This window comes from Bufo gargarizans, chromosome 2, assembly GCF_014858855.1.
Source record: "Bufo gargarizans isolate SCDJY-AF-19 chromosome 2, ASM1485885v1, whole genome shotgun sequence".
In the NCBI taxonomy this organism is placed as follows: domain Eukaryota; kingdom Metazoa; phylum Chordata; class Amphibia; order Anura; family Bufonidae; genus Bufo; species Bufo gargarizans.
In genome coordinates this window covers 517869802-517887821 of record NC_058081.1, presented here as the reverse complement: position 1 = coordinate 517887821, position 18020 = coordinate 517869802, and the positions used below count along the sequence as shown (strand labels likewise).

Sequence of the window (18020 nt, the reverse complement as noted above, 5' to 3'; positions counted from 1 at the left end):
GGGGGGTGCGCACACTGGCCCCAATGCTATTATTACAATAGAGGGAGGGAGGGGGGGGGGTTGGGGGGGTGCGCACACTGGCCCCAATGTATTAAAACAATAGAGGGAGGGAGGGGGGGGGGGTTGGGGGGGCGCGCGCACACTGGCCCCAATGTATTAAAACAATAGAGGGAGGGAGGGAGGGGGGTGCGCACACTGGCCACCAACGAGTTAACAGGGGAGGGGGGGGGGGGGGGGTCTGCCCCCTGCTGCCTGGCAGCCCTGATCTCTTACAGGGAGGGGGATATGATAGTGCGGCACCTGAAGGGGTTAATTGTACTATCATATCCCCCTGTAAGAGATCGGGTGCTGCCAGGCAGCAGGGGGCAGTCTTGTACACAGTTTGTAGTGTATTCTAACTAGAAGCGTCCCATCACCATGGGAACGCTTCTGTGTTAGAATATACTGTCGGATCTGAGTTTTCACGAAGTGAAAACTCAGCTCTGAAAAAGCTTTTATGCAGACGGATCTTCGGATCCGTCTGTATGAAACTAAAACCTACGGCCACGGATCACGGACACGGATGCCAATCTTGTGTGCATCCGTGTTCTTTCACGGACCCATTGACTTGAATGGGCCCGTGAACCGTTGGCCGTGAAAAAAATAGGACAGGTCATATTTTTTTCACGGCCAGGAAACACGGCTCACGGATGCGGCTGCCAAACGGTGCATTTTCCGATTTTTCCACGGACCCATTGAAAGTCAATGGGTCCGTGAAAAAAAACGGAAAACGGCACAACGGCCGCGGATGCACACAACGGTCGTGTGCATGAGGCCTAAGTGAGCAATATTTTTTTTATTAGCCCGGTAATGTCAGCTGCCAGGAACTTGTTGATATTGTGCACGTTGATCTTTGTTCTCGGATGTATTGGATCTAGTTTTTGGTGGCTTGGGGGTGCCCTCTGCTGGTAGAAGTAGGTAACTACTTTTAATTATTGCATATTACCTTCCTCCAACACTTGATCCAGCCATAAACACGATATGGACATAATTATTTGGACACCTACAGGAGCTTTTATGAGCTTTTATCTCACTCAAAATCCATGGACATTAATATGGAGTCGCCCCCCCCCCCCCTTCCCCCCTTTGCAGCTAAAACCTCTTCCACTTTTCTGGGAAGACTTTCTACAAGATTTTGGAGTGATTCTGAGGGAATTTTTGCCCATTTTTCCAATGTTGATAAAAAATATTAACCTATTTAAAGGGGTTCAGACCTGAACCAGGACATATCCCCTTCTTCATCCAGGCAGCCCCTCTGAGATGAGCATGGGAGCATTTCAGGCTCCGATGCGTCCTCTTGCTCTGTGCTGTATCGCGAAGGGCAATGGCTTTTTTGTTAGATCGGGTTACGTACCGGGTCTCTGCTAGGCGGAAGCTTCTGCCTAGCAGTGAGCCCGGTGATGTCACCAGCACAAATGGACGGCTTTAGCGCTGCTCTAGTCTGTAAAACGGCTAGGGCAGCGCTAAAGCCCACCCATTTTGAAAGTTAACTATTCCCCCCCCCCCCCCCCCTTAAAACTTTTGCACATTACTGTATATAAACAGACAACATGATGGTATTTGGGATGTTCTATTCTGTGCCCTATAGGATTCCAATCCCTCCAGAGTCCAGGAGGAAGAGGATGAGAAGCAGCTGCTGTTGATGATGCAGAGAAAGGAGCAGGAGCTATTGCTGAAGGAGGAGAGGAAAAAGGCGCAGGCGGAGAAAGTTCGATCAGTTGAAGGTAATGTTAGGATTTCTACAAGTTGTCTATGATGCCAGTGGGGTTGTAGCATTGATATTTCAGCCTGCACTGGAAATGAATACCAAGTAATAGATGTAAAAACTCCTCTTATTACGGAATGGAGGCGATGTGTTCTCAGCAATGTTTCTCTAATGACTACAGACCGTGCGCGGAGGAGGAAGCTGAGAGAGGAGCGTGCCTGGCTGTTGTCGCAGGGTAAAGAGTTACCCCCAGAATTATGCCATCTAGAACCCTCCTCACCCATCCGCGGAGACTATCGAGTGCCAGATTTGTGAGTGTTCCTCTATTTGTGTTCTGTTTTATAGAGGCCTGTACAGTGTATAAGGGAGGAATTTGGTGTGTGTAGTATTCAATGTATGACCTGTAATTATTCTCACAGTCCACTTAACCTCATCTCCCTTTCCCTTTCTTTCAGGCTTGGTATTGACTTGGACGATCACTACACAGCGATGTACAAAGGTGAGCTTTCCCTAAGAGACCAACGGGACAGTTTTCTGAACAAGAAATGTCTCTTAATTTGTGACGTAAATCCTGTTTTGCAATAAATTGACCAACTTTTTCCCATTCTCCACCCTCACCGCTTATATAAAATGTGGGCGGGAGGTGTCACAAATTACACTAGATATCTACGATAGCTATGGGTTCTAAGTTAATATCCCCTTTATGTAATCTGCTGGGGAAAAAATCCTGATTGGGGGTCTTTTTGTGGTACACACACTCTAGTGTACAATATACATTTCCCATGGTGTCATAGATTTGCTTATCTTGCTGGGTCACAAGTCAAAAAATAGAGGAATTTTCTGCTGCTGTCACACAGTGATGCAATTAGAGTTGCACCGGGTATCGAAGTATCGATACCCAATCAATACTTTTAGACCCGGATCGATCTGATATAGGTTTTACTATTTAACGATACTAGGCTGCACAGCCTAGTATAAGTTGGAGAACATGGCACTCTCAGCGCGCCATATTCTATTCAGCAGCACAATGGAGAAGAAGGCAGTCCCTCCCTCCCCTCTGTGCCGCTGCTGCCACCAATGGGAACTATGTACTGAGGAGGAGGGGAAGGGAATGTGGCCACTGCACCACCAATGACTATAATTAACACATTAATTCAAGTGTAGGCTGCGGGTGCTGGCGGCGTTATCGCATACCCAGCACCCGGCCTTAATAATGGGGCACAACGATCCCGGGAACTGCAGAAATGAACCCCTGCCGCACCTGAGGGGTTAATTGACTGTGATCGCAGCGCTCTGTCATAGAGGCCGGGTATGCGATACCGGCACCTGCGGCCTACACTTAATTTAATTGGTTAATTATGTTCATTGGTGGCACAGTGCCCCCCCCCCCCCCCCTTTCTACCCCAGTATTATTATTGGTGGTGCTGTGCGCCCCCCCCCCCCCCCAAATCCCCCAGTATTAAAGTGATTGGTGACAGGGTCCCCCCCCCCCCCCCCCTTTTATTGGAGGTGCAGTGGCAGCTTCCGATCGGAGCCCTAGCAGTGAGAGCGCAGGCCTCCGATCGGTTACCATGGCAGCCAGGACACTACTGAAGTCTTCCATGATTCGACATTTTTTAGTTACCCAAAAAAATAAATAAATAGGATACGACTATTTTATTATGGGCCGGACCGGATGTTCCATAGAATGCACACAACTTTTTTGTTTATTTTGTTCCGCATGGTATCGAGTATCGCAATACTTCTTTTATGGTATTGAAATCAAATCAAAATGTTGGTATCGTGACAACCCTAGATGCCATTATGTGTTCCCCTCAGATCGACAAGAAAATCTACGGTCATTGTGCTGCTTTAGATGCAGATTTTCAAACTCCATTGCGTTCATTTAAAAAAAAATCTGCAACATGTACACAGTGTGAACAAAGCTCCATTCACTTCCAATTTTGTGCAGAATGGCTATGTGAATTTCAACCCAAAAATCTGAGAAATACAGGATATGTGAACTTGGTCTGTTTCCCTTGATTCATAACTGGTATTTTTTTTGCATTATGCTCTAGAACAGGCATGCTCAACCTGCGGCCCTCCCAGCTGTTGTAAAACTACAACTCCCACAATTCCCTGCTGTAGACTGATAGCTGTAGGCTGTTCGGGCATGCTGGGAGTTGTAGTTTTGCAACAGCTGGAGGGCCGCAGGTTGAGCATGCCTGCTCTAGAACATCTCTTTAACACCTCTTTTCTTCCTCCAGTTCTTGATGCAGTGAAGGCTCATAAGGATTCCTGGCCCTTTCTGGAGCCGGTGGATGAGTCCTATGCTCCCAATTATTATGATATAATCACCGTAAGTCACCAGTGCATTCTTGTTCTAGACAGCTTTTATTCTGTTATCAGTTATATTCTGTTCCTTTTTCATTAGTAATCATGACAGCAGGTAAATGACCTATTGTAGGTTCCCCATCTAGAGCCTTTACATAAGACCTCCTACACCCCATCCACAAACCATGATTTGAGGGAAACCCTCCATTACTTTAACTTACCTGTTTTATTCTCCAGTGTCCTATGGATATTTCCAAAGTGGAACAGCGGCTCTGTTCTGGGTATTACCTTACGAAGGACCAGTTCGTCAAGGACATCAAAACTATTTTTAAAAACTGTGTCAAGTACAATGGACCAAATAGTGGTGAGTTGAAATACTAGTAGTATATATATTTTTTTTTTTTTTTTGCAGTTTATGTAACCAGCTATTTCAAATATCCCCTATTATGGAAGGGTACATTTTGCTCATCTCTAAATTTTTATTTTATTATTTTTAATATCATTCTTATAATCATTATTTTTATTATTATTAGTAGTAGTAGTAGTAGTAGTATTTCTGATACTGACATGCTCATTGCAGAATACACAGAGATGGCTGAGAGTTTGGAGCGCTGCTTTAAAAAGGCTTTACTTAAGCATCTCCCAGATGATGATGCAGATTCTGATGGAGAGACCTGGATCTGCTCAGATGACAAAGAGAAGCCCCTGAAGAGGCGGAGCCAAGGGAGACGCTCCAGGACTGGGGGCTGGAGAAAAAGTAAAGATGAGGGGGGCAGAAAGCGGCAGAGTTCAGAGAGCAGTATGATTCACCAGTCATCACCCAGTGAGGATGGAGAAGATAGACTCCACCCGGCTGTGACTAGAGTGCCCAAAGGACAACCATGCACCCAGCCACTTCAGTTTGGAAGCATGCCTAGGAACAACTTCCACCCAGGGGAAAGGGTAAGAGAATTTCACACTAATTTATGCACCTAAGGCCTCATGCACACGACCGTTGTTTTATTCCGCATCCGTTGTGCCATTTTTCGTGATTTTCTGCAGACCCATTGACTTTCAATGGGTCAGTTGAAAACTCGGCTAATGCACAGTTTGCCATCCGCGTCAGTGATCCGTGGTTCCAGTCCGTCCAAAAAATATATAACCTGTCCTATTATTTTCACGGAAAACGGTTTGCTGACCCATTGAAGTCAATGTGACCGTTAAAAAACTCGGAGGCACACAAGATTGACGTCCGTGTCCGTTTTTTTTTTTCCTATCATTTGCATGGCAAACCTGTCTTAGACTTTTTTTTTTTACTTTCATTAATGTCTGGTGGTGCTCCAAAAATAAAGGAAGACACACATGGAAACAAAAACTGAAACTGATCACGGAACAACGGAACCCCGTTTTGTGGAATGGAACACAACAACGGTCGTGTGCATGAGGCCTTACACTGTTAATATGTCCAAGAATAGAACCACTATAATTCCGCCTCCTATGTACAGGAATATAACTACTATAATACTGTCTCCTATGTACAAGGATATAACTACTATAATACTGCCTCCTATGTACTAGCATTGATGGCAAACCATGCAACTGCAACAGGGCTTGTGGTGGAAAGGAGTCCCGGCACGGAGCTGCTTTCACTGGTTAAGGCTTTATGCACACGGCCGTTGTGCGGCTGTTCCGTGCATTGGGGACCGGAATTTGCGGTCCACCACGCGTGGACAACATCCGTGCGGCGGCCGGGACAGATCGAGACCCATGCAACTTGCATGTGTCCGTGAACCGTCCTCACCGCAAAAAAATAGAACATTTGCGGTGCGGAGGCACGTACAGAAGCACTCCGTGGGGTTCCGTGCCTCTGTTCCGCACCACAGCTCCGGATTGCGGCCCCATTGAAGAATGGGTCCACATCCGTGATGCGGGGAGCACATGGCTGGTGGCCGCATATTGCAGGACTCAATACGGCTATGCTCATGAGGCCTAAAGGAGTTGTCCACTTTTTTGCTTTATTGATGACTTGATGATCCTTGGGGTTGGTCATCAATATGAGATCAGGCGGCCCAACTCCGGGCACCCCCGACAATCAGGTGTTTGAAGAGAAGGCAGCGCTCGTATGATCCTGCAGCAACGAGCAGGTGTAATTACAGCATATTTGTTCAATTCACCTAAATAGGGGGGAGCTGGTAGTCGGCCCTCCGCCAGTCTGATGTTGATAACTTATCCTGAGGATAGATCATCAATGTAGCAAAAGCAGAGAGAGCCTTTTAATGACTAGCAAGTGAATTACCTGCAGTTGCCACTAGGTGTACGCAGTGTATTTATGACCAATTTATAGCATAAATACATAGAAAAATACCATACTTTTTCTGACATGACTGTGTCAGTGTTAACAATAGCTGTTCATTATAACAGTGGTTTACCACATAACTTTTTATTTATTTTTTTAACAAAAAAGGCAAATTTTTGCGGCACATTTTTTCCCCAGTGTTTTTGTTTTTTTAAAATACAGCTGCTGCCAGATGTTACCTTAAAGTTAATTGGGAAATCTAAAATGCCCTACAACCAAAGCATTGCTGAGGTACTTTTTACTCTTTAGGTGCGCCTTTTGGGCCCGTGGCCAATGTCACCAAAAAATTAAGCCATAAAAAATCTCTATGCATAAAGAGTACCTAAGAAAAGTGACAGAAAAACAGTGTCAGGTCCAACTATGCTCCATTTACAGACATGTTTGCAGGACCCATTCTGAATTTTTCTGTGGGCCCTTTTTTCTATATATGCCCCTGTGTACAAGAATTTAACTATGATAATATTTACCCTATTTGCAAAAATATATTCTCTATAATAATCCCTGTGGCAAATTATACAAGTGTTATAGGGATTATGTTCTTGTCCACAGGAGCAGATCTGGTAATTGTCTCCTATGGGCAGGAACGTTTATAATAATACTCTAGTTTTGTGATGTGTGCACACCAGTGATAAATTAAAATCTCCATGTTTGGCTGGAGTGGTTCTTGTGATATAATTCCTATACTTTGCATGTTTGTGTTTTATTTAGCTGTCTGCACCAGGGATGCATGCTCTTCTTAGGGGTTCAAACACCAGCCTTTGCTATGGACCCTTGAGATTTCCAGAACCGCTCCCAGGTGATCCTATTCATGTTGTTCAGACTCATGAGGCTCAGGTAATAAATGTGTATAATTAGCGTGATGTCTTCCAGTATCCAGTGTCCACCGTTTAACTCCTCCTTCTGTTGTAGGCCGTTCCTCACACTCCTGAAATGCGTGATAATAAACCTACGGATTGCAGAGCTCAACGAGCACCCAGTGGTTCTGAACTTGTGCCTTCAGTGAAGGCATCTGTTCAAGAAGGGGCCAAGCATCCACAAATTAACTGTCCTACTGCGTATATTCCACCCATCAGACCCTCTGCACCTGACCTCACTCATCCACCTTATAGATATGGACTTAAACCAGCTATGTGGAATGGAAATGGCCACCAGAACAAAGGTCCAATAGGAGGGCCTCCACATTATTCCCAGCTATTTGACCCTCGATTAAGAGCCCCAGGACACGACTCCAATGTTAAAAATTCTCTTGGTTCTTCTGGGAATTCCATGATGGACAGTCCTGAGATGATTGAAATGCAAAGGCTGTCGTCCTTTATCTGTCTCCCTTCATCAGGTTACACATCTCAACCACTCGCAGCTCCGTACCCTTCCCAGCCACCCTCAACTCCATACACTGATCAACCACCTTCGACACCTTACCCATCCCAAGTTTCTCCTATTCCTGAGCCATCTCGGCCATCTCCCTCTCCAGTGCAGCACAGTGAAATACTTGATGGAAATGATGGAATAGATGTTTCCCCTAATCCTGACAGACTAACTGACCAAGCAACAGATGCTAAAGGTAATGAACTATCCTATCTATCTATTAGTGGTACCAGGACAATAATTGTATAATAAGAAACTATTGTAACTTGAGTCCATAACAATATGGAAAACTAGTAATTGGGTCCAAAGTCCCCAAATGTCATCCCATGATGAGAGAAAATGAGGATTTAAGAAACTAAGATAACAAAGACAGATAAAACGAGTTCTTGATGCTGTAAATCTTACAGAAGCTTCTTCAGGGTCCTCCATAGTACACACGTACCAGAAAATTTAAATGGAGCTGCCCTTCCCTGACCTCAAATGAGCAGTACATCTTAGGCCTCTTTCACACTTGCGTTGTCCGGATCCGGCGTGTACTCCACTTGCCGGAATTACACGCCGGATCCGGAAAAACGCAAGTGTACTGAAAGCATTTGAAGACTGATCCGTCTTCAAAATGCTTTCAGTGTTACTATGGCACCCAGGACGCTATTAAAGTCCTGGTTGCCATAGTAGGAGCGGGGGAGCGGTATACTTACAGTCCGCACGGCTTCCGGGGCGCTCCAGAGTGACGTCAGAGCGCCCCATGCACATGGATGACGTGCCATGCGATCACGTCATCCATGCGCCTGGGGCGCCCTGACGTCACTCTGGAGCGCCCCGGGAGCCGCACGGACGGCAAGTATGCTGCTCCCCCGCTCCGCGCTACTTTACCATGGCTGCCAGGACTTTAGCGTCCCGGCAGCCATGGTAACCATTGAGAAAAAGCTAAACGTCGGATCCGGCAATGCGCCGAAACGACGTTTAGCTTAAGGCCGGATCTGGATCAATGCCTTTCAATGGGCATTAATTCTGGATCCGGCCTTGCGTCAAGTGTTCAGGATTTTTGGCCGGAGCAAAAAGCGCAGCATGCTGTGGTATTTTCTCCGGCCAAAAAACGTTCCGTTCCAGAACTGAAGACATCCTGATGCATCCTGAACGGATTTCTCTCCATTCAGAATGCATGGGGATAATCCTGATCAGGATTCTTCCGGCATAGAGCCCCGACGACGGAACTCTATGCCGGAAGACAATAACGCAGGTGTGAAAGAGCCCTTAGCACAGACCATGTAGTACTGCTCTGTACTGTAAAGAGGATCTACTAGACAACCAAAACAAGTGTTTAAATTTTTTTATAATAATCTGAGTCATTGTTTGTGGAGTAGTTTCAATTTGCTGTGCCCCAGGAAAGACCATTCTAAGTTGAAAATATTGTATCCTGAGGCCATTGTATCTTGAGGTATGTGTATATGTGTGTGTATGTGTATATGTGTGTATATATATATATATATATATATATATATATATATATATATATATATATATATATATATATATATATATATATATATATATATATATATATATATGAGAGAGATGTATGTGCAATATCAGGATATTGTTTCTTAGAAATTGTATCTGTACCATTTAAACTTCATTTTATTAGGAAATCAGCCGGTGATACAGTGGAGACTAAAGTTTACATATAGCTATTAAAATTATTATTCTTCAGAGCTGCTCTCACTATTCTGCTGGTGAAGTCACTCACTGTGTACATACATAACATTACTTTTCCTGTATGAATCCTGTATTATAATCCAGAGATGACATTTCTCTGTTTTTGCAGGGCCTCCATAGGGCTTGTCTTGGTGATCTGCCTACTGGGGATGGTCATATTTACAGTATATCGGGCTCAGTACAGGATAAGTAATGTATGTATACAGTGATTCCACAAGCAGAATATTGAGTGCACCTCTGGAGTATAATACAGGATGTAACTTGGGATGAATACAGGATAAGTAATGCACAATTTAAAGTCTAAGATCCTTTGTTGCATTTATTAAAACTCTGTATTTCCAATTGCTAATTATTTAGTTCTAGTGCAGGTTCCCTCTCATTTCAGTTAGGATCACTGCTATATTTAAAAAATGTGAAATGCCAGAATAATACTGGAGACAATTATTTCAGCTTTTATTTCTTTTAAAGTATAACGGTTATAATATATATTTTTTTATTTTATTTTTTGTATTGGATTGTGGTGATTAATATCACCTTGGTGGCCCCATTTAAACTTTTCACTGTCTATTCAATTACCCCTAATTCCACAGTTTTGTTCCCTGTACTGCCTACTTTTACCTCTGCTTAAAATAGGGTTGCTAGGCAGGTCCGTCTATATGTTGAAGGACGGAGGATGCAGAAGCACGCTGCTTGCAAGGTCACATTGCTGACAGCCAGGGACTGTAAGTAAATGATTAAAGCCAGGTCCTCCCCAGCAGCTGATACCAGTGCCTGGGCTGTGTGCACTTCTCCCTGTCCCTGCGCTTGGCAGACGCTCCCTCACTCAGCAGAGCTGCACAAGGCAGAGTGGAAGCAGCGCAGACCAGGGAAGGGAGATCTGCCGTCTGCTCAGTGTATAATTGAAAGCAACGTGTGGTAAGAGGACCCCTTTGTGCTGCAGGAGTTTAACCCTTTAGGGGGGGGGGGGGGCTGTGGTTACTGACACTCTTGGGGGGCTATTGTTACCGGCTAGTGAGGGCAGGCGGGATTAGCCTCAGGGTGAGGGCAGTGGTGGCCATCTTAACTGATTAGTGAGATTGCAGTTTTATGCAGACTAAGGGCTGAATCTTATTAAATATGGGGTAAGTCAGTCTAATAGTAACTGATTCTGGAATATCATGTTATTAGTAACTACATATATGAAAATTGAAATTGGGGTCCAAGTGTGACAGTTATCCTTTAACCACATTCCCAGTGGCTCAGAAGTTTACATACAAGTTGACTGTGCCTTTTAAATAGTTTGTAAAATTCCAGAAAATAACGTCATGACTATAGAAGCTTCTGATAGGATAACGGACATCCTTTGAGTTAATTGGAGGTGTACCTGTGGCAGCATTTCAATGCCTACCTGCCTCATTCTTGACATCATGGGAAAATCAAAAGGAATATTAGCCAAGACCTGAGTGGACCTCCATAAGTCTGGTACATCCTTGGAAGAAATTTCCAAACGCCTGAAGGTACCACCTTAATCTGTTCGAGTAATATATAAGTTTAACCACCATGGAACCATTCAAGAAGGAGACGCGTTATGTCTCCTAGAGATGAAAGTTTTTTTGGTGCAATGAATACAAATCTATTTAGAAACAACAGCAAATGATCTTGTGAAGATGCTGGAGGAAACCGGTACAAAAGTATCTATAACCATGGTAAAATGTGCCCTATATTGTCCTAAAAGGCCACTCAGCAAAACTAGCAGTTTGCAACTGCACAGGGGGCCATAGCTCTTACTTTTTGGAGAAATGTTCTCTGGTCCAATGAAGCAAAACATTGAACTGTTTGGCGCTAATGACCAACCTTATTTGTGGGAGGTTTGCAACCCAGAGAGCACCATCCCAACTGTGAAGCATAAGCATCATGTTGTGGGGGGTGCTTTGTTGCAGGAGGGACTGGTGCACTTCACAAAGTAGATGACATTATGAGAGAGGAAATCTGCATGGAGATATTGAAGCAACATCTCAAGGCATCAGCCAGGAAATGAAAAATCAGGCCTTATAACCACTTTTCCCTGTAAATCATCTTTTTCCTAATACATTGCACTTGCTTTTCTTATAACGTAGGAAACTGACCTTTCCTGTGCTGCAGCCATACAGAATACTACCTGTATGTGTTGTCAGGAGAAATCCACATACTGTTTCTGCCTGTTGCATGTGTGTTCCTTGATTCTGCCAAAATTTCAGTCCACCTGCTTTTGCAGTTTCCGTACAGTCCCAAAGTCACAGAAGAACACGGGCACTCCCGAGGCAGGAAATGAGGATACAGTTAAATTAAGAGCAACAGGATAGCTACTGTTCATGCTGACAGAAATGGCGCCCAACCTGGATTAGAACATGGGAAATGGAAACTTCACAAGTTAGAATGGCTTGGCCAATGTTTAGCAAATGCCATTTGGAATGAAATTGGGTACACTTTAAACCTTGGGTGCAAATGGATCTTCCAAATGGATAACGACCCAGCGATATGGCCTAAAATCTCTATATTGCGATATAATTTTAGAATGTGTGATATGCGATTTATATTGCAATATATTCTATATTTCGGGGGGTTAAACTTTTTTTTTTTTTTTTTTAACTTTTTTTTATTTAATAACTATTAGCCTCCTTAGGAGCTAGAACCCTTGTCCTATTCACCCTAATAGAGCTCTATTAGGGTGAATAGGATCTCGCACTCTCCCTGCTGCCCTGTGCATAGTGCACACAGCAACAGGGAGCTGACTATGGCCACCAGGGCTTGAGTAGCAATTACACTGCTGGGGCTCTGATCAGAAGCTGCCACCCTGGGGCCACTGCCTCCAATGATTTGTGTGGAGGGGGGCCCGCAATTAATATAATACTTAGAAGAGGGGGAGTAGAAGGGAGGGGCTGTGGCCACTGCGCCACCAATGAATATAGTTAATATGCCTGAATACAAACGTAGCCTGCATGTGCCGGCCATATCCCATACCTGGCCTCTATTACTGCACGGCGTGATCCGCCACAATTAACCCCTCAGGACCTGAGGCGTTAATTGCGGCGGATCACGGTGCACTGTAATGGAGGCCAGGTTTGGGATATGGCCGGCACATGCAGGCTACGTTTGTATTCAGGCATATTAACTTTATTCATTGGTGGCGCAGTGGCCACAGTCCCTCCCCTCCTCCTCCTAGTCTGTTCTCATTGGTGGTCATCGGCGCACACAGTGGGGAGGGAGGGACTCCCTCCTTCTCCACTGTGCCGGCTCAGGAGAACATGGTGCTTGCCGAGAGCGGCGCATGCCATGTTCTACCGCGATATAAACAAAATATCTATCGTTGGCCAAATTTATATGATTTAAATTGCATATCGTCTATCGCCCACCCCTAACCCCAACCATACTTTTAGAAGTGTGGCAAAATGTCATCTGTCAACAGATTTGTACCTATGACACTGGCTGACCTGTTACATGTGCGCTTGGCAGCTGAAAGCATCTGTGTTGGTCCCATGGTCATATGTGCCCGCATTACTGAGAATAATTATGTTTTAATATATGCAAATGAGCCTTGCTCTTACACTTAGAGGCTCAGTCTTCTGTGCAACTGTCGTGCCCTCTACACTTTAATTGACAGGGCCAAGCATCATGATCATGATGTTTTCACCTCCTGTCCTGTCAATCAAAGTGCAGGGCACTGCAGTTGCAGTGAGAGCAGAGTCTCTAGGTGTAACAGTAAAGCCCCCGTTGATCCTAGAGGTTAATTTGCATATATAAAAAAAATTGTCTCAGCAAGTCGGGCACATAGGAACATGGGACCAACACGGATGCCTTCAGCTGCCAAGCGCACATGAAACGGGTCAGCCAGTTTTATAGATATAAATCTGCTGACAGATGCCTTTTTAGGCCCTCACAAAGCACTGACCTCAGACCCACAGAATATGTATGGACAGAACTGGAAAAGCATGCGTGAGCAAGGAGTCCTACATACATGACTCAGTTCACCAGTTCTGTCAGGAGGAATGGGCCAAAGTTCCAGCAACAAATTTGTGAAGATCAACCAAAATGTTTGACCCAAGTTAGACAGTTTATAGATGCTACAAAATACAGTACTAACCATGTGTATGTAACTGTCAACATTATGAAAGAAATAAAAGCTGAAATAATTCATTGTCTCCAATATTCTTCTGAACATTCATGAAATAGTGATGACCTAAGAGAGGAAATGTGCACTAGGATTACATTCAGGAATTGTGGAAATTGAGTTTTAATGAATGTGGCTAAGGTGTATGAAATCAGCTGTCTGTATGTACAAAGTGACCCCACCAACAGGATAGTGAGTACAGCTCTGGAGTATAATAAAGGATGTAACTCGGGATCCATACAGGATAAGTATTATACAGTGCCTTGCAAAAGTATTCCCCCCCCCTCCCCCCTTTGACTTTTTTCGTGTTTTGGTGCCTCACAACCTAGAATTAACATGGATTGTTTGAGGATTTGCATCATTTAATTTACAGAACATGCCGACAACTTTGAAGATTTTCTTTTTTTTTTTCTTTTTTAATTGTGAAGCAAACAACAAATAGGACAAAATAACAGAAAAAGTCAATGTGCATAACTATTCACCCCCCCCCCCCCTAAAGTCAGTACTTTGTAGAGCCACCTTTTGCGGCAATCACAGCTCCAAGTCGCTTTGGATAAGTCTCTATGAGCTTGCCACATCTTACCACTGGGATTTGTGCCCATTCCTCCTTGCAAAACTGCTCCAGCTCCTTCAAGTTGGATGGTTTGCACTTGTGAACAGCAATCTTTAAAGGGTTTCTACCACTTAGGTGTCACATATTTAGCTGTCAGACACTAGCGATCCGCTAGTGTCTGTTCTGGCCAACCATCCTAATATAATTGCTTTTGGGGCGGTGGTTTGGCTAAAAAAACTACTTTTATTAATATGCTAATGAGCCTCTAGGTGCTATGGGGGCGTCATTAGCACCTAGAGGCTCCGTCTACCTTCAGAAACTGCCGCCGCCGAGCGCGTCCCTCCAGTCCGCCCATCTCCTCCTGAATGCGATCGTATGTATTCTGCGCATGCGCAGTGAATGTCTGACCGCTTCCTTGCTCAGACATCTCCACTGCGCCTGCGCGATGACGCCATAGTGCTCCGAGGAACAGGCGCAGTGGAGATGTCTGAGCAGGGAAGCGGTCAGACATTTACTGCGCATGCGCCGAATACAGGCGCTCACAAGGAGGATCGCATTCAGGAGGAGATGGGCGGGCTGGAGGGACGCGCTGGGCGGCGGCAGTTTCTGAAGGTAGACGGAGCCTCTAGGTGCTAATGACACCCCCATAGCACCTAGAGGCTCATTAGCATATTAATAAAAGTAGTTTTTTTTAGCCAAACCACCGCCCCAAAAGCAATTATATTAGGATGGTTGGCCAGAGCAGACACTAGCGGATCGCTAGTGTCTGACAGCTAAATATGTGACACCTAAGTGGTAGAAACCCTTTAAGTCTGACCACAGATTTTCTATTGGATTGAGATCTGGGCTTTGACTTGGCCATTCCAACACATTTACATGTTTCCCCTTGAACCACTCAGGTGTTGCTTTAGCCGTGTGTTTGGGGTCATTGTCCTGCTGGAAGGTGAACCTCCGTCCTAGCCTCAAATCACGCAGGTTTTGCTCAAGAATATCCCTGTATTTAGCACCATCCATCTTTCCCTCAACTCTGACCAGTTTCCCAGTCCCATCCCCACAGCATGATACTGCCACCTCCATGTTTCACTGTGGGGATGGTGTTCTTTGGGTGATGTGATATGTTGGGTTTGCTCCATACATAGTGTTTTCTTCTATGGCTGAAAAGTTTAATTTTAGTCTCATCAGACCAGAGCACCTTCCTCCGTACATTTTGGGAGTCTACCACATGCCTTTTTGCAAACTCACAATGTGCCTTTTTGTTTTCAGCTGAAAGTAATGGCTTTCTTCTGGCCACTCTGCCATAAAGCCCAACTCTGTGGAGCGTACGGCTTATTGTCGTCCTATGTACAGATACTCCAGTCTCTGCTGTGGAACACTGCAGCTCCTCCAGGGTTACCTTGGGTCTCTGTGCTGCCTCTCTGATTAACGCCCTACTTGCCGGGTCTGTGGGTTTTGGTGGGCGACCGTCTCTTGGCAGGTTTGCTGTTGTGCCATGTTCTTTCCATTTGGTTATGATAGATTTGATGGTGCTCCTGGGGATCGTCAAAAATTTGGATATTTTCTTATCACCTAACCCTGACTTGTACTTCTCAACAACATTGTCCCTTACTTGTTTGGAGAGTTCCTTGGTCTTCATGGCAGTGTTTGGTTAGGTGTTTCAGCCTCTGGGGCCTTTTCAAAAAAGGTGTGTATATGTAATGACAGATCATGTGCACACAGGTGACATCATTTCACTAATTATGAGACTTCTGAAGGTAATTAGTTGCACCAGAGCTTTTTATGGGCTTCCTAACAAGAGGGGGGGGGGGGGGGGGGGATACATACGCACATGCCAATTTTCTGTTTTCTATTTCTAACCAATAGTTTTATTTATTAATTTTTTCTCATTTCACTTCACCAACTTAGACTATTGTGTTCTGATCCATCACATAAAATTCTGATTAACAAACATTGAACTTAACGCTGTAATGTAACAAAATACGAAAAAAGTCAAGGGGGGTGAATAATTTTGCAAGGCACTCTATGTACACAGTGACTGTACCAGCAGATTATTGAATGCAGTTGTGACACTCTGGATCAGTAGAAAGTAGGTCATACAGCTTTGAATTTTTTAGGTTCTACTATATATGAATACAGTAGGATGGAATTATACATTAACACGTTATTTCCCCTGTAGTGTGAGTGTACTATATTTTTGTGGCGATAGAGATGTCTCATCCATCTAACATCTGTTCTTTAATTTTAGAAGTTTCTGCATCTCCTGTGCCACCAGTGTCATCACAGGAGCAAACTCCCCTTGACTTACCTGTGCCACCAACAAATTCAGGTCCTAGTCCAGCTCCTCCCACTGAAGTCAACCCTGATAGTCCGAGCAATCTCGTACCCAATGATGCTCCAAATGCGGATAAGTCAGAGACTTTAGTGTCTGGCATATGCCTTGGAAACAGCCAAAATCATTGTGTGAGCCCTCAGAATGGATTGGGCACACCAGAAAATGCACTAGAGGTCTCCAAGCTGCCAGAACCTCAGCCAGTCATTCACCAGGTGGTTCCTCAACCATTACCCCAAGTAGACATGGCTGACCCAGGGCATAGACATGAATTTGCCTCTGTAATGCCAACTGCTGGCCACACACCAGTCATTAGTCAGCCTCCAAAACCTCATCACCCTATCCAACGTTTTGGAAATGGACACCTACGACCTCACCTGGGCCATTTTCCCAGGTACCTTCATCAGGGTGAAGCTTACTTATATCCACAGCCACAACAAACGCAACCTCCATACCAGCCTTATCAGAGGCCTCCTTATTATCCTCAGGAGTACCAACGTTGGCACCACAATAGACCTCAAGCCCCGCAGAACTTAGGGGGTTACCACCAACCAGATAGGGCTCTCAACACACCCAATATGGGAGAGTTACGAAGCCTTCTCATGTCTCCTCTGCTAGAAGGAGAGCCACGAGCTGTGCCAGGAGAAAGCATTGAGTGTCCAGAGGAAAAGGCAGAAAAGAGTGATGATCCCTCCAGCCGTCCGGAGAGCCCCAAACAGTTCTTGGATTTAGACAGTCATAAGAGACAGAGTGGCTCATATGCTTATGGACGGCAACATGGCTGGGCAAATCCAAACTTCCAACTCCCATCCAATATGATGCCTCAGTCACACTACCCTCCCCAACACCAGTACCACCCTCGAGGATACCCGCACCAGCCTTTACAACAGCATCGTCACCCTGTCCCCAGACAGACCAATGGCCATCCTCAGGTGGGCCCTGGTTATCCACATATTGACAGTAGGGGACACTTCCATGCTGCAACGTTGGAAGGCAGCATGCATCAGTTTACTGACATGTACCGACCGCAAGGGTATGTACAATATTGCACAAATAATTTTCGGTTTTTAGAATTTATTATTAATAATATTATATTTATTTATTTCTTGATAAAACGTTTGTGTGACCTTCAGCGTACAGTTTGAGAATAGTAGGAAATATTTCAATGTAAGGCCTGGTATAGATGCAGTGACAAAGAAGCACCACTAGATGTCCGCCAGTTCAGCTACCTATTTATATTAGTTTACTAAGAAGCCCTTGGGCTACATTCACAAACGGTGGAAAAAAGTCTGTAAAAATAGAATAACGAGTGTTTTATTCACTGGTGCTTTTTTGAGAAACTGAAGAAACTAGTGTAAACCAGTGACTCAACCTATAGACCGAATAGATATGGGTGCTCACCTCTCGGTCCACCCAGACCGCACAAATAGATCAGAAAAAATGGTAGGTAAATGAGGGGCACTCTGTGTAAGGGAATACAAACAGCAAGTGAATAATGGCTAGATTTTATTAATCCTATAAACACGCCAATGCATCAAACAA

General features: G+C 44.7%; 1 protein-coding gene across 1 annotated transcript in view; it reads left to right on the top strand.

The window, feature by feature from the left end:
* The window catches only part of LOC122926100 (cat eye syndrome critical region protein 2), a 44371-nt gene extending 26684 nt beyond the window's left edge, over positions 1-17687 (top strand). Inside the window, exons 9-18 of the mRNA XM_044277486.1 lie at positions 1628-1763; positions 1926-2055; positions 2200-2243; positions 3991-4082; positions 4295-4421; positions 4638-4999; positions 7101-7226; positions 7302-7953; positions 16395-17511; positions 17612-17687. Of these exons, the coding sequence (XP_044133421.1) occupies positions 1628-1763; positions 1926-2055; positions 2200-2243; positions 3991-4082; positions 4295-4421; positions 4638-4999; positions 7101-7226; positions 7302-7953; positions 16395-17511; positions 17612-17687 (2862 nt within the window). The remainder of the gene's footprint in view (positions 1-1627; positions 1764-1925; positions 2056-2199; positions 2244-3990; positions 4083-4294; positions 4422-4637; positions 5000-7100; positions 7227-7301; positions 7954-16394; positions 17512-17611) is intronic.
* Positions 17688-18020: the final 333 nt, after the last annotated feature.